Source organism: Cucurbita pepo, chromosome 10, assembly GCF_057944985.1.
Source record: "Cucurbita pepo subsp. pepo isolate OVF chromosome 10, ASM5794498v1, whole genome shotgun sequence".
NCBI lineage: Eukaryota > Viridiplantae > Streptophyta > Magnoliopsida > Cucurbitales > Cucurbitaceae > Cucurbita > Cucurbita pepo.
The window spans coordinates 18,599,344-18,613,391 of record NC_141807.1 but is presented as its reverse complement, the minus strand read 5'-3'; the positions used below and the strand labels follow the sequence as shown (position 1 = coordinate 18,613,391).

General features: G+C 36.8%; 1 protein-coding gene across 1 annotated transcript; it reads left to right on the top strand.

The window, feature by feature from the left end:
• The first annotated feature begins 3,213 nt into the window (after nt 1-3,213).
• On the top strand, nt 3,214-6,772 carry ADSS (adenylosuccinate synthase). The gene is made up of 4 exons (XM_023687789.2): nt 3,214-3,554; nt 3,981-4,673; nt 4,780-5,091; nt 6,310-6,772. Exons 1-4 carry the CDS (start codon nt 3,252-3,254, stop codon nt 6,478-6,480), a joined length of 1,479 nt encoding a protein of 492 aa, XP_023543557.2. The 5' UTR covers nt 3,214-3,251; the 3' UTR covers nt 6,481-6,772.
• Nucleotides 6,773-14,048: the final 7,276 nt, after the last annotated feature.

Here is a 14,048-nt window from a genome sequence, read left to right as displayed (position 1 = left end):
ATTAATGGGTAATGCAGATACTAGACACAAACCTAGAACATTGATGTAACTGTTAGAATTACCAGAAGGACGATGATTGAGTACAGATAAGGCTTGTGCTATATGTTGTAAGTTCTTAAAAGAAAAAATTTGAATGGAATTAGGTGACTGTTCTTCTGTTCTTCTGTACTCAATTGAGAAATATCAGCCATATTTTCATATGATCGATACCAACGATTGCTGCATTGATTGACTTGTACTGTCCTTCCATAATTATTTTTCTACCGACATCGATCTTCTATATGTCCCCTTTTATCACAAAATTTATAAAGAAACTTAGAATTCGACACTCATCAATTGTATGACAACTTCTATTACAGTGTTCACATGATTTGTCCTTGGTGAATTTTCAATATGTTGTCTTCTTCTCCACTGCTGCTACAATTGAGAAATTCTCAGTAGGTTCAAAAGTTACCTGCCGCTGCTTCTTGTACAAATAATAAATTGGCTTGCCTCACATTAGGTAATCGATCATCATCAATATGTTAGATCTCACCATTTTATTAGACTCATTGAGCCCCATGAGTAGTTGTATCAACTTGTCTTCTTCATGTTGATCAACATGTACTTGGCGTTGATTATAGGTAAATGGTGTGCGGTGCGGTTTCAATTCATCCCACCTATACACAAGACAAGATAAATAGAATAATTCATTCTTTTTAGGCTAGCTTATTCCCCGATCGAAGAAAGATGGTTTCAGTCTCATTCAACAAATGAGCAAATTGTTGTGCAGCTGCCTCTCACCAGTGTAAGAAAGAAGAAGAGATTTGTGAGTCGATCAAGAATGGAAGTCGAGTAAGGGGAATTCTCTCTAAAGAGTTTTTTATCGAAGAGAAGAACAAGAAGCGTAGAGGAAAGAGTTTCGCGGGAATTGTCTTGAGGCCAGCCCGTGACGTGAGTGATCGTTGACCCTGCTCTTATTTCTACATCATGAGAATAAATAAATCCTACTAAAATCCCCATAAATTTGATGTCTTTCATAGATTTCGGTGAAATATGATGAAAATGGCATGATTCCCTGTGACATCATTGCTATCGACTTTTGTATCTGAAAAATTGCTAGAGCATTCTTCATCCCATAGTGCTTTGAGCTCGGTGAAATATGATGAAAATGGCATGATTCCCTATGACATCATTGCTATCGACTTTTGTATCTGAAAAATTGCTAGAGCATTCTTTTGTGAGAATTGATCGTAAAAATCAACCTACACTTGACGAGTTAACCAAGATCAACAATGATATTGTCTTGGCGTGAATAATACCTTCGTCGATATCTGCTTCAATTGAATGAGTTGACCAAGATAATATCATATTGTTGCATGGATTCTAGAGTTCAAATTCCTTTGAATTTGCATCTTATGATGGTTCTTCAATTGTGCTATCAATGAAGCCAATACTGATTTACTCTAGAATTGATAATTTGACTCATTTAATTTGATTGCAACAAGTGAATATTGTGGTTGATCAGAGATCAGAGGGATGAATATAATAAGGATGTGTTAAATCAACATCGGAAGTTTCGAAGCTGGATTTGGCTTATTCCGCCAGAAAGAAAATTTTGATATTTAAGAACAAGATCGGTGTCGTGATACCATGTTAAGAATGAGGAACAAAAGTGGGATCGAAAATGTTATCTGCAGTTATACCACAAAATATATTCCCCAAATACAAAGGGAAAGAGGAAGTTACCATAGGCTTTTCTTTAGGCTTCAAAAAGTTCGGGCCTAGTCTAGGAATTCCTGTGACTGTTACCACATATGATAATGACACCTATCATGAGCTAAATAGAGAGTTTATTTTATACTCGGTAGTAGTAGTCTCTCGTCCCCTTTCAAGGTGAGTTTATTTTACATAGGGTAGTGGTTCCTCGAGTTATCTACTTATGTAGCCTCTCATCCCCTCTACAGGTGGTTCCCTTGTTGCCATGACTTGATTATCGTGGCTTTGAAAAATTGGACTGGGACGAAAAGACAAAATCGAAAACAAATAAAATAAAAGTAAATTAAAACAAACAATTAAAACTATGAAAAACACCATAAAATTTCGTGCAAATTAAAAACATACAACATCATTGTCAAAGTCCGATAACAGTGCAAATTAGTGTTGATCGAGAAATTTACGAATGGGGAATATGAGCGGGATACAAAAAGAATACAATTGACAACCCTAAAAAAATACAGATTAACTGACTTCTCGGGTCGACACACATTTGTGATAGTGCAGCTCCGTAGTACCTCCCCACCTTAACTAGTACCTGAAAAAGAAGGGAAAAGGATGAGTATAAAACTACTCAATAAGCAGCCTACCTACAGGCACTCATCGCATCCATTTCCTAGTAAGTTTTATAGATTTTTCTCCAGGGTTTAGGATGTTCGGGCCTATTTTGACAACAATTTGACCCTCTATGTAGGCCTCGAAGTCCCATACGATTCATCATGTGCCAACTATCCGTGTAGTCCTAAGTCTCTTCCAAAAACAGTTTACGGAATCATGACGTCAGCGTTGCCCCGCTTCTACACTCAATAGAGATATTCTCTTTAAGCCACCTACCCGTGTTGTCCCGAGTTGCAGCGTCAGTCTTGACTTGTTTCTACCCTCAATATGAGTTCTCATCTCATCTTGACAACTACCCGTGTAGTCCAAGTCTCTTCCAAGACTGGTTTATAGGGTTGCCTATTTCTACGTTCAATAGTCACTCAAGTAGTATCTGGGTCCTGTTAAGCTTCCTTAGTCTGAGATATCATGAAAGTTTATTAGGCTCTTAGGGTATCTAAGTGGTTTAGACTACATCTCATGTTTTTAGGATGCTCGAGGTTAGCTCTTCAGGCTAATCCAATCTCTGGGTGTACTCGTGTTTAGAACTTTGATCGCCGCTCATGATCCTAAGGTGCTAGAGATACTCGAAACATTCTAAACTACGTCAACATGTAAACCGCTCTATGAAAAAAATTTAAGTCCCTTTTCAAAACATATATTATTTTCTTTCCATAAAAAAAATAAAAAAAATGTGGGAGGAGAATTGGTAAATTAAGTGTTTAATAATGATGCAGGCAGTTACATGCAGGAGCAGAAGGATTGGGCGTAATAAAGGCAATAACAGGCCACGCGCCTTCTCTAACACAAAGGGCAATTACAGGCCACGCGCCTTCTCTGATACTAGATACTTCAATCCCCCTCTCCAAACCCTCACTCTCTCTCCTCACACCTTCACCATGAGCATCTCTTCTCTTGCTTTCCAGCCCACTCTTTTCTCCGCCGCCAAATTGCCGTCGCCGGCCTGCCGGAGACCCTTTTCCGGACGTCATCCTACACTCGTCGTTTGCTCCTCTGCTAAACCCCCGGTGGCGGTTAGTTCGTCTGTCAATGTGCCGCAGTCAGCGGGGAAGGATGAACTGAAACGAATTGGGGAACTTAGTCAAGTATCGGGAGTGTTGGGCTGCCAGTGGGGTGATGAAGGTAAAGGTAAACTCGTTGATATCTTGGCCCAGCACTTTGAAATCGTCGCTCGTTGTCAGGTAGTCTTCAAGATTTGATTTCATTTTTCTTTTGGGATAATTTTTTCTGTTCAGGTTTTTGTTGTGTTTCTTATGCTTTTTCTATTGGATTTGGATTTGTTTATTGATTTGCTCTATTTCTACTTGCCTCCATGCGAACCTCGTTTTATTTTGTTTGCAATTTCAGAATCTCTTTGTTCTTTTTGTTCTTTCTTTCCTGAGACACTTTGACGTTATCGAAGCATATAAGAATCTTCTAACCTTGTGTTGTTATATTTGCAATGGTGAAGGCCAAAGGGCGGCTATGATTTATCTCTGTATTTGCACATCCGCTTTTAGAATAGTCGATGAGCCATTTTGATTCTATGTTGCGTTTTTATGTGGTATCCTGATGTGTATGACACCTTTGGTTTCTGGAACTATCTGAGAGTTCAAACTGATTTGCAGGGTGGGGCTAATGCTGGGCACACAATCTATAATGCAGAAGGGAAGAAGTTTGCTCTTCATCTCATCCCTTCAGGGATCCTTAATGAAGGTACTTTATGTGTTGTTGGAAACGGAGTTGTGGTGCATGTGCCCGGTTTCTTCGAAGAAATTGATCGTCTAGAAGCGAGTGGAGTGTCATGCAAGGGAAGGATCTTGGTGTCTGACCGAGCCCATCTGTTATTTGATTTTCATCAGGAGGTGGATGGCTTAAGAGAAGCTGAGTTAGCTAAATCTTTCATTGGAACAACCAGGAGAGGGATTGGACCTTGTTACTCTAGCAAAGTTATTAGAAATGGTATTAGAGTGGGTGATTTGAGGCACTTGGATACACTTCCTCAGAAGCTCGACCTTCTACTCTCCGATGCTGCATCGAGATTCAAGGATTTTGTCTATACCCCAGAAATTCTGAAGGAAGAAGTCGAGAAGTACAAACGATATGCCGAGAGATTGGAACCATTTATCACTGACACTGTGCATTTCATTAATGAAGCCATCTCTGATAATAAGAAGATTTTAGTTGAAGGTGGTCAAGCAACTATGCTTGATATCGACTTTGGTACTTATCCTTTCGTAACTTCTTCCAGCCCGTCCGCAGGTGGAATTTGCACCGGTCTTGGAATTGCTCCAAAAGTTGTGGGTGATCTTATAGGAGTGGTGAGTTTCTTTTGATTCACTGTTTCTTTATTTCCTTCTTGATGGAAAGCTGATTTATATATTGGATGTTGTGCATATCCATAAGGTTCTCTGTTGATCTTTGCAGGTGAAGGCATACACTACTAGAGTTGGTTCTGGCCCTTTTCCTACTGAGATCTTGGGAAAGGGGGGTGACCTCCTTAGGTTTGCTGGTCAAGAATTTGGTACCACAACTGGTCGCCCTCGTCGTTGTGGATGGCTCGATATAGTTGCTCTAAAATATTGCTGTAAAATTAATGGCTTCTCTTCTCTGAATCTTACGAAACTCGACGTTCTCTCAGAACTGTCTGAAATACAACTGGGGGTTTCTTATCGAACACCTGATGGAACGCCAGTCGAATCATTTCCCGCAGATCTTAGTCTTCTTGAACAAATAAAGGCAAGCATTATGCATCCTTTTTCTTACTTATATCCTTTTTCCTTGCTTTTATTTTAACTTTGATGCTATGGGTTTAGGTAATGGTTTCAGAATTGTGACTTTTAGGGGTTCTTAGGAATAAGAAATAAAAGAAAGTAAGAGAATAAAAGATAAATAAAAGGCTGGAGAAGACCTTTCACACGTGCTCTTTCATTGTTACTTCAGTTGAAAGTTTGGGGAGTATTGTGCTGCAAGATTTTGAATGCTCTTTGGTAGTTGATGTCTCTATAAAGAACAGTATTACTCACTTGTTTATGCTTGTTGATATGGCTTTAGAAGACAAGCCAAAAACTTTATAGGTTGATGTCATTTATTCTTGTGTTAACTTTTCAAAAATCAGCAAAAAGTTGTGTTTCAAAAAAGATAAAAATCTGATGTGCATTTAGTTGTGTTTGAATATGCTCTCATGTGTTCTTTCGTTGTTACTTCATTAAAGTGTTGGGAATGGTTGTGTAGCCCAAGCTCACCGCTACCCCGGGCTGTGTTCCAGTGAGAACGCTGGGCTCCAAAGGGGGTGGATTGTGAGATCGCATATCGGTTGGGAGGAGAACAAAGCATTCTTTATAAGGGTGTGGAAACCTCCTCTCCCTAACAGATGCGTTTTAAAAACCTTGAGGGAAGCCCGAAAGGGAAAGTCCAAAAAGGAAAATATCTGCTAGCAGTGGGCTTGGATTGTTACAGGTTGGGATTATGTTCGACCAAGATTTTGGATGTTTTCGGGCTTTTGATTGTCTTGATAAAGAATACGATTGCTTTTATTTTTTTATTATGTTGCATGCATATCTTTGGACGTGTGGTCTTTTAGGCAAATGCATTAGAAAACCATAATATTTCGAAAAGGAAATGAAATGCTTTTAAGTTTCAAGTAAAAAATTAGTCAACCAGACTATAGTTCATAGTTAAAGACATTATAACATTGATCAAGGTCGGAAGTTTGAATCTCCACCCCAAATGTTATTGAACCAAAAAAAAAAAAAAAAAAAAAAAAAAAAGCGTTTTTAATATTGTCTAAAGTTCTTTGATGTTGTCCATGGTTCTTAGCATTTTCTTAGCTCTTTTGTTTCCAAGTCATAAACTAAATTAGGTGTTCAAATTTTCTTAAATTTCAAGGTGTTCAACTCCTGAATCCAGAATCTTACAACAGTCTCTACTTTTTCCCGTTTGTTTTCCGGTGTATAGGTGGAATATGAAACAATGCCTGGATGGATGTGTGATATCTCTTCAATAAGAGATTATTCTGACCTTCCTAAGGCTGCAAAGGAATATGTGTCAAGGATCGAAGAACTCGTGGGCATACCCGTGCATTACATCGGTGTCGGTCCAGGCCGTGATGCACTATTATACAAATGATTCGAGTTATCAGTTGATCAATCATTGGAGCTCCAGGTATGGTTCAAGATTACATTGGTAGAAATATTTATCATCATCTTGAGCTGTTTTTTTGGAGTAAATTCAACAATACAGCATAGCCATTTGAATGTGATACCTGTTTCTGAGGCTGTTTTCACATTTCCCATATGACTAGTAGAGCTCAATATAGGCGTTTTTGAGAGGCTCTATTGGCTCAGGAAATGGTATTAGCTGAATAATTATCATATCCAGGAAATAATAATGAGTTCAGATGGTCATTCTTGGCAATCAATCATCTTTCCAGTCTGTTTCATCTTCTGGGGATACAAAACTGTTTGATAAATGTTGTAAGGTGTGAAACTCATTGTGATTGTATCGGCTCAAGCCCACTACTAGCCGTTATTGTCCTCTTTGGACTTTTCCTTTTGGACTTCTTCTCAAGATTTTTAAAACGCGTCTGCGAGGGAGAGGTTTCCACACTCATATAAAGAATGTTCTGTTATCCTCCCTAACCGAGATGGGATCTCACATTCCACCCTCCTTTGAGGCCCAGTGTCCTCGTTCGCACTCACTCCATTCTCCCATCGTTATGGGACCCCCCAAATCCACCCCCTTCAGGGCCCAACGTCCTTATTGGTACATTGCCTTATGTCCACCCCTTCGGGGCTCAGCCTCCTCGTTGGCACATCGTACGGTGTCTAGCTTTGATCCCATTTGGTCTAAGTCCATTGCAAGCAAATGTTGTCTTCTTTGGGCTTTTCCTTTGGACTTCCCCTTAAGGTCTTTAAAACGTGTTTGTCAGGGAGAGGTTTCTACACCCTTATAAGGAATGCTTCGTTCTCCTCTCTAACCGAGGTGGGATCTTACAGTGATCCTTAAACTTTGAATATGTTTCATTTGAATGTCGAGTGTTCGTTTGAAAAGGGCGAGAGACGGTAAGAGGTAGACATCCCCATCAAGGTTTCTAGCATGGGGCATTTTAATGGAATTTATACTCACTCATAAATAAGCCTATTCTATAGCTTTCTAAAACAGTTCATGCTTTGACTGTGTTTATACTAAGATAAGATAAGAATCCAATTGGCATAAAGCAAGAAATTTTGGAAGTTTAAGCCACAAATTTAGCACCTACTTTAGTTATTCTTTTCAACGATTCTGATATTAATATTCTTAAAGTTCTGTCTTGGTGAGTTGTATAATGAAGGATGAAATTAAGGAGATTTTTAGAGAGAAGTGAGATAGAAAAGAGACGTAACCCCGTCCTTTCGAAAATCGTTAGATCTTTGGCATAAAAAGAAGGGGTTGATCTGTATCATCTTGATTGAGTTTTGATTTTTCTACTCTTTAATAATATCGAGTTAGATTTTTTTCCCATTTTTATCGAACTGAGCATGGATTTTTTTTCCATCTGTATCGAACAGAGCATGCTGAGCCAAATCTGTCTTGTTTTCTTAATAGAGTCAAATCTTCTTTTGAGTCATATATTATTCAGGTAAGACTTGCTTGAGTTAAATCTTCTTCAAGTAAAACCTGCTTTATTTAGAATTGAAAAATTGTATGGTTTTATGAGATCGTGTGTGCTAGGGTGTGTGTGCTAGGGTGTGTGTGCTAGGGTGTGTGTGCTAGGGTGTGTGTGCTAGGGTGTGTGTGCTAGGGTTCAAATCCGTGTTAAAAAGTTAATTTTATTTTTAGCCGATGACAATTGAATTCAATTTTTTTTTTCTTTCTTTCATTATTGTATTAATAGTTCAAAAATAGTGGGTTGAGTTTCTTTCTCTTTACCTGAGGGTTAGTCATTTCTATTCGAAACAAAAATAAAAGGTAAAATATGAAACATATGTTTTCCTCAAACCTTACTATACATATCAAGAAAAAGAAAGAAAAAAATAATAAGCAACAATAACTTTCAATATATTAATAACTTATTTATTTTAATATATCTAACTTATTTACGTAATATGTGTTGATATATATTTATATTAAACGAGGTAAAAGGGATTGGGACAGGGAATTGGGTGGGGATGGGGACATGAAATATAATCCCGTCCCTAGCCTCATTTATCTAACAGAGAAAAATATTCTTCATTCCCTCTCCCATTCCCATTTAAACATCCCGGTTCGGGAGCAAGTAAAATGAACATCTCTATCTACCCTAGACCCATATTCAAACTATAATTTGGAATCCGAATTAGGTAAATGCCGACCCTAGACAAACAAATATACATCTTATAAGTATAAGTAATCACATCAATTATTTTAATTATAGGTTTAAATTTCATCTAATTTGAATATGGTATCGCTTATGTTATGACAAAATTGAGAGAAACCGAACATAAAGTTATATGATTAGAGAGAAATTAATTGTGGACACGAATTTTTTAGTCGAAAATGGTGTAGACAGAATTTTATGTGGCCAAATAAATCTTTACTATCAAAATCATAGAGAATCATCCTTAGAATATATTTCCCTAATTTCTATCCACCACCACATGTTAAATCTAATGATGGATTAAGGGACCAACTCTTTTATTGATTGAACCACGTAGGACCCGCATCGTCCCCGTAAACCTAAATCTACTCGTCCTGTTTCAAAATTTGAACTGCAACGAAAAAGATAAGACAAAAATAAATTAATTAAAATACAAAAAAACGGAATCTAATTACAAACCGATGTTATTCAAATTTACTATAAAATGAAAAATGAGTTTGGAAAACAAATACAAAAGACTCAAATATAAAAACGGACTGATGTTTCGAAACTATTTCCTCTGTAACTATGCAGCTCTTGAGCTCTCCCAATCTCGACTGGTAGCCTGTAAACACCTAGAAAAAAAGAAGGGGAATATAAAAATACTTAACAAGCGATCTACTTGTAGGCTCTCATTACATCCTTAATCCAGCATGTTGCCACGGATTTTATTTTGAGCTCTAAGAAGTTCATGCCTAGTTTAGGAATCCTACTATTACCACACAAGTGGCACCTATCATGAGCTAAACTATTTATGTAGTCTCTCGTCTCCTCTGAAGGTTGGTTTCACTTCTACACACAATAGTAGCTTCTCGATTAACCACTTATGTAGTCCTTTGTCTCTCTTAAGGCGGGTGAATTCTACATACGACAGTAGCTTCTCAAGGTTGGTTTATTTTACACGTAGTAGTAGTTCTTCATGTCGTCTATTTGTAAGTCCCTCGTCTCTTCTCAAGGCTGGTTTATTCTACACAGTAGTTACTCTACTATTTAACTAGTTATTTAGTCTCTTGTCCCCTCTCAAGGCTGGTTTATGGCTTTTTGACCCGCTTCTACACATAGTAGTAGTTCCTTGTGTCATCTACTTATGTAGTCCCTTGTCTCCTCTCAAGACTGGTTTATTTTACATATTATATTAACTCCTCAAATAGATTTCGTTCACGTTGCGGTTTTGTAAGTCCTCTTAAAATTTCTGGAATGTCGTAGAGATTTATTAGGATTTTAGGGACGTCTAGAAGGTTTAAATCTCATCTCGCATTCCTGGTCGTTTGGCGTTAGCTCCTCGGGGCTAATCTAATTCTCTAGATGTACTTAGGTCTAGACCTTTGATTGCTACTCACGATCCTAAGGTGCTCGATCCATGGAAACATATTGACCTAGGTCAACGTGAAACTGCTCTAACTCTAACACCCTAATCTTAGCTTGGTTCAATCATATGGATACTTTAATATGGAAATATTTCGGTCGATCACCTAAGGCATAGAAAACATAATATGAACATGCATGCAAAATCACCGAGCTTTGATAGAGAGATATTCTTAGTGATCACCTAAAGCATATAAAATATAATCTAAACATTCATGAAAAATCAACAGGGAGATAACATCCAGTAAAATAAGCATGAAACTTAAATTTTCATTTTAGGGGCATTTCGATAATTTTTCATAACATTTATAATATTATCATCCAAATTGTCCATTATGAGTCATAATTATACATATTCTAATAACATAAGACAAGAAATTCTCACATGCTAGTATGTTATAGCGGTCCTTTCGGAGCTAGCTTTTCTGTTTGTTAGAAGCCCCAAAATTTCTAAAATTTCTCTAATAGGTCTTAGTTCAATTGATTATAGGGTTAACACTAAAATTGAAGCGAAAATTGTCAAACGAGTCGAAAGAGACTACCTCATGCGCCCTCATGCACGCAGCCTACACATGAGTGTACACGTGCACAGGAGTACTCTAGCCTCCATTTTGACATGTGGTGATCATTGCTTCGCTTTTTGGGCTTCTAGACGTGCGTTTGAATTTAGAGGTGCATGATTTTTATTCAACATTATTGGATGGGTCACGGGCCATGGGTCTATCCCAGATTGGGTCGCCCCGTGGGACAACGTGCGCCACCCAAATGCTAACACGCATCCCGTACTAGCCTAACCACGCTTCCTCCCTCGATAGCCAACACATGTCTTTGTCGATGTGTGATACATGTCTATTTCTAAGTAACTCAAATCAACTTGGTTTCTTCACCAAAATCGTAGAGTTTTGATCCAAAAAAAATTATTTCCGAACATAAATGAATGGGTTCAAAATTAGTCCAAAATTAAAAAAAAAAAATTAAAAAAATAAAAACTAAGGAAATTTAAAACTAAAAACTAAAAATCTTACCTTTCTTTCTTCCTCTATTATGGATGGATTTAAGCCATTCAAGCACCTAAAATAATTCTCCCAAAGCCACTTACCATTTCTAGTAAAGGATCTTCAACAAAATTCCCATTCTAAGCGACCGTTTCGAGAAGTAATAAGTAAATTATTGATTCCACGGATAATTATCTTTTTTGTACTTTTGTTGTTGGAAATTGAGTTTTTGGGTAACATTTAATTAATGCATGAGTACAGGAAAATAATGAAAAAAACCAACAATAATGAGAAAGGTTCCGCTAAAAAAGATTAAATAGATAAGTTGTTGAGTTTTTGGTAGATTTTAGTTCATTTTAATAAATTCTCAAGCACACTTACGAGGGTCATGCATAGTAATTATTTCCATAATCGTTTTAATTTCCGTCAACAAGACTGTAGGAGAAGAACTATTTCTAATCATTCTATTACCTTCAAGTATCCTTGTAATGGAGAGTATCAAAGAGGATTTCATTGGTCTCTCTACTTCCAAATAAGAGAATAACTATGTATGTAACGTAGCTAATTAAACACACGTGTAAATCATTAACAACAACTCTTTAATAAACTAAAATCACATCGTCAACATACTTAAACTATATAAAGTTCTCTCGCCTCTCCTATAAAGAAAAGAGAGTAAGAAATTAGAGAGCTATCAAGTTTGGTTGCTATTCTTCAATGGAAGGAAACTTCCATTGAGCTCTCACGTTCACCTTTTTGCTCTAATCAATCCTTCTAGGTATTATTTTTCTTCTGCTGTCACAACTGCTGGATTAGGGTTCTTCTTCTTCTCTGGTTTCATAGCAGTTCATAGCAGCAGAGTTTGCTATTGTCTATTCCGAATTTTGCTTCCCAAATGTGGCTCTCTCTCTCTCTCTCGGTATCATTTTCCTTACCCTTTAGGGCTGAGAAAAGATAATCCACCTAGAATGTTTCTAATTGAGTAGTCAATGATCCAAATTTTACCAAATAACTCAATTAAATGTACAATTAGGCTCGATTCATGCAAATTGATATTCTTTTCATGTTGAACCATTCTTGCTTACTAATTAGAACAAAGGGAGCAAATAATGAGAAAATAGTTTGTATGAGTGCATAGTTAACTACAAAAAGACTCGATATAACTCTACATTTGGATAATTATCACTCTCTCGAAACCTTAACCCTCACCTTCGAAAGTTTGAGCTTTTAAGAAAAAACTGGATAATTAATCCTCGTCCACGCTCGAATCTTAAAAAAACCACGATTTTCAATCTAGATCCAAAAAGTAAATGCATAAACTCACCAACGAGAAAACGCTTACCTGATTTTATCTATATCGACAAGGCAAACTCTCATTTTACTCACAAATGTTTCAATTCAATCGTAACTCATAATCTTAAATCAATACTAACGCTTGGGACCCAAAAAGATGTATATATACTCGAAAAGCTTGAGTCTAATTTTATACAATTTTGTAATCAACGGGTCACCTAACGAATAATATCATATTTTTTTTATATCATGGTATATAAAGTTAAAATATATACATTTCTTACAATTAGTCAAGGTGTGTTGCAGTAAATTAAAAGTGAAGCATCCAACAATAATAGAGTTTCTTGGATTTATATCATTGTTTTATTCCAATTTCATTTATTAAAGGAAAAAGGAAAAAAACTAATGAAGGAAAACGTGTGTGGTCACAAATTTTTGCAGTCAAATCATATAGTATGTAGTGAATTACAAAGGTCTTTTACGACCGAAAAGTTCAAATCTCGCTGTTTAAGAGAGTCATTGGCTAAGATTCATTCTTGTGCACGAGGAGTAAGCAGAGTTAGTGAGTCGTGTAGTAGGAGACTATTTGGCACGGTTCAAGGGCATTTGAGTCAGCCATCAACGCCTATAATAGGTCAAGCCATCGCTAGTAGATGATCCAGGGGCATTTGAGTCAGCCATCAAGGCCCGTAATATGTTAAAGCCACCGCTAGTAGATATTATACGCTTCGGCCCGTTATACATCGTCGTCAACCTCACGGTTATAAAACGTGTCTATTAGGGAGAGGTTTCCACGCTCTTATAAGGAATGTTTTGTTTCTTTCTCCAACCAACGTGGGATCTCACAATCCACCCCCCCTTTGGATTTGTAATAGACTAAGTCCATCGCTAGTAGATATTGTCTGCTTCGACCCGTTACATATCGTCATCAGCCTCACATTTTAAAACACGTCTATTAGAGAAAAGCTTTCACATCCTTCTTAGCTATATTTCGTTCTCCTCTCCAACCAGACTATGTCTTGATCCCTATATATCTTTCGAGCCAATTTCCTCTTTGTAGCACCAGAAAATAAGACTCTTGTAGAATCCAAATTTGCTACTCTTACCATTACCAAACTAATACACGCATGTTTAGTACTTCACGTGTTTCCGTGACACATAATGTAAATCCGTCTATTACAATTTTTACTTTCTATTCAAAGTTTAATTAATCCATGCAATAAACTTTCTAAAATTAGAATTATTGGAAAATTAAAAAAAAATAATAATAATAATTCAAAGGTTATGACATTACATTCCAAAGAGGAAGGTTGGTAGGCCATTAATTGCTTCAAAATGAAGGTGTTGGAAGATTATTAGCCACAAATTATACAATAGTGTTCTTATCTTTTTCTTTGAAATTTTGTAGGGGGAATAATTTATGTCAATATCAATATTAACAAACCCAATTATTTATTTATTTATTTATTTTGGAATATAATAATTTCATCATTGAATTCATAGGAATTTAAATAATTTATTTGTCACACCTTCTTAAATGCAAGCCATGTTAGGGTTTGGAGTAGGCAAAATGTTTCAATCTCGACATTAATGTGTAGTTAAGATGATAAGAACCCATAAGAACTTTTTGAGAGTGCACTTTTTTCAAAAAGTGCTTTTGAATTCAT

Bases quoted from the DNA above. Each gene is read 5' to 3' on its own strand.
- ADSS (XM_023687789.2), top strand. From the start codon at position 3,252: ATGAGCATCTCTTCTCTTGCTTTCCAGCCCACTCTTTTCTCCGCCGCC. The intron at 4,674-4,779 runs GTGAGTTTCTTT...TGATCTTTGCAG, and splicing joins TGGGTGATCTTATAGGAGTG to GTGAAGGCATACACTACTAG. The intron at 5,092-6,309 runs GCAAGCATTATG...TCCGGTGTATAG, and splicing joins GTCTTCTTGAACAAATAAAG to GTGGAATATGAAACAATGCC.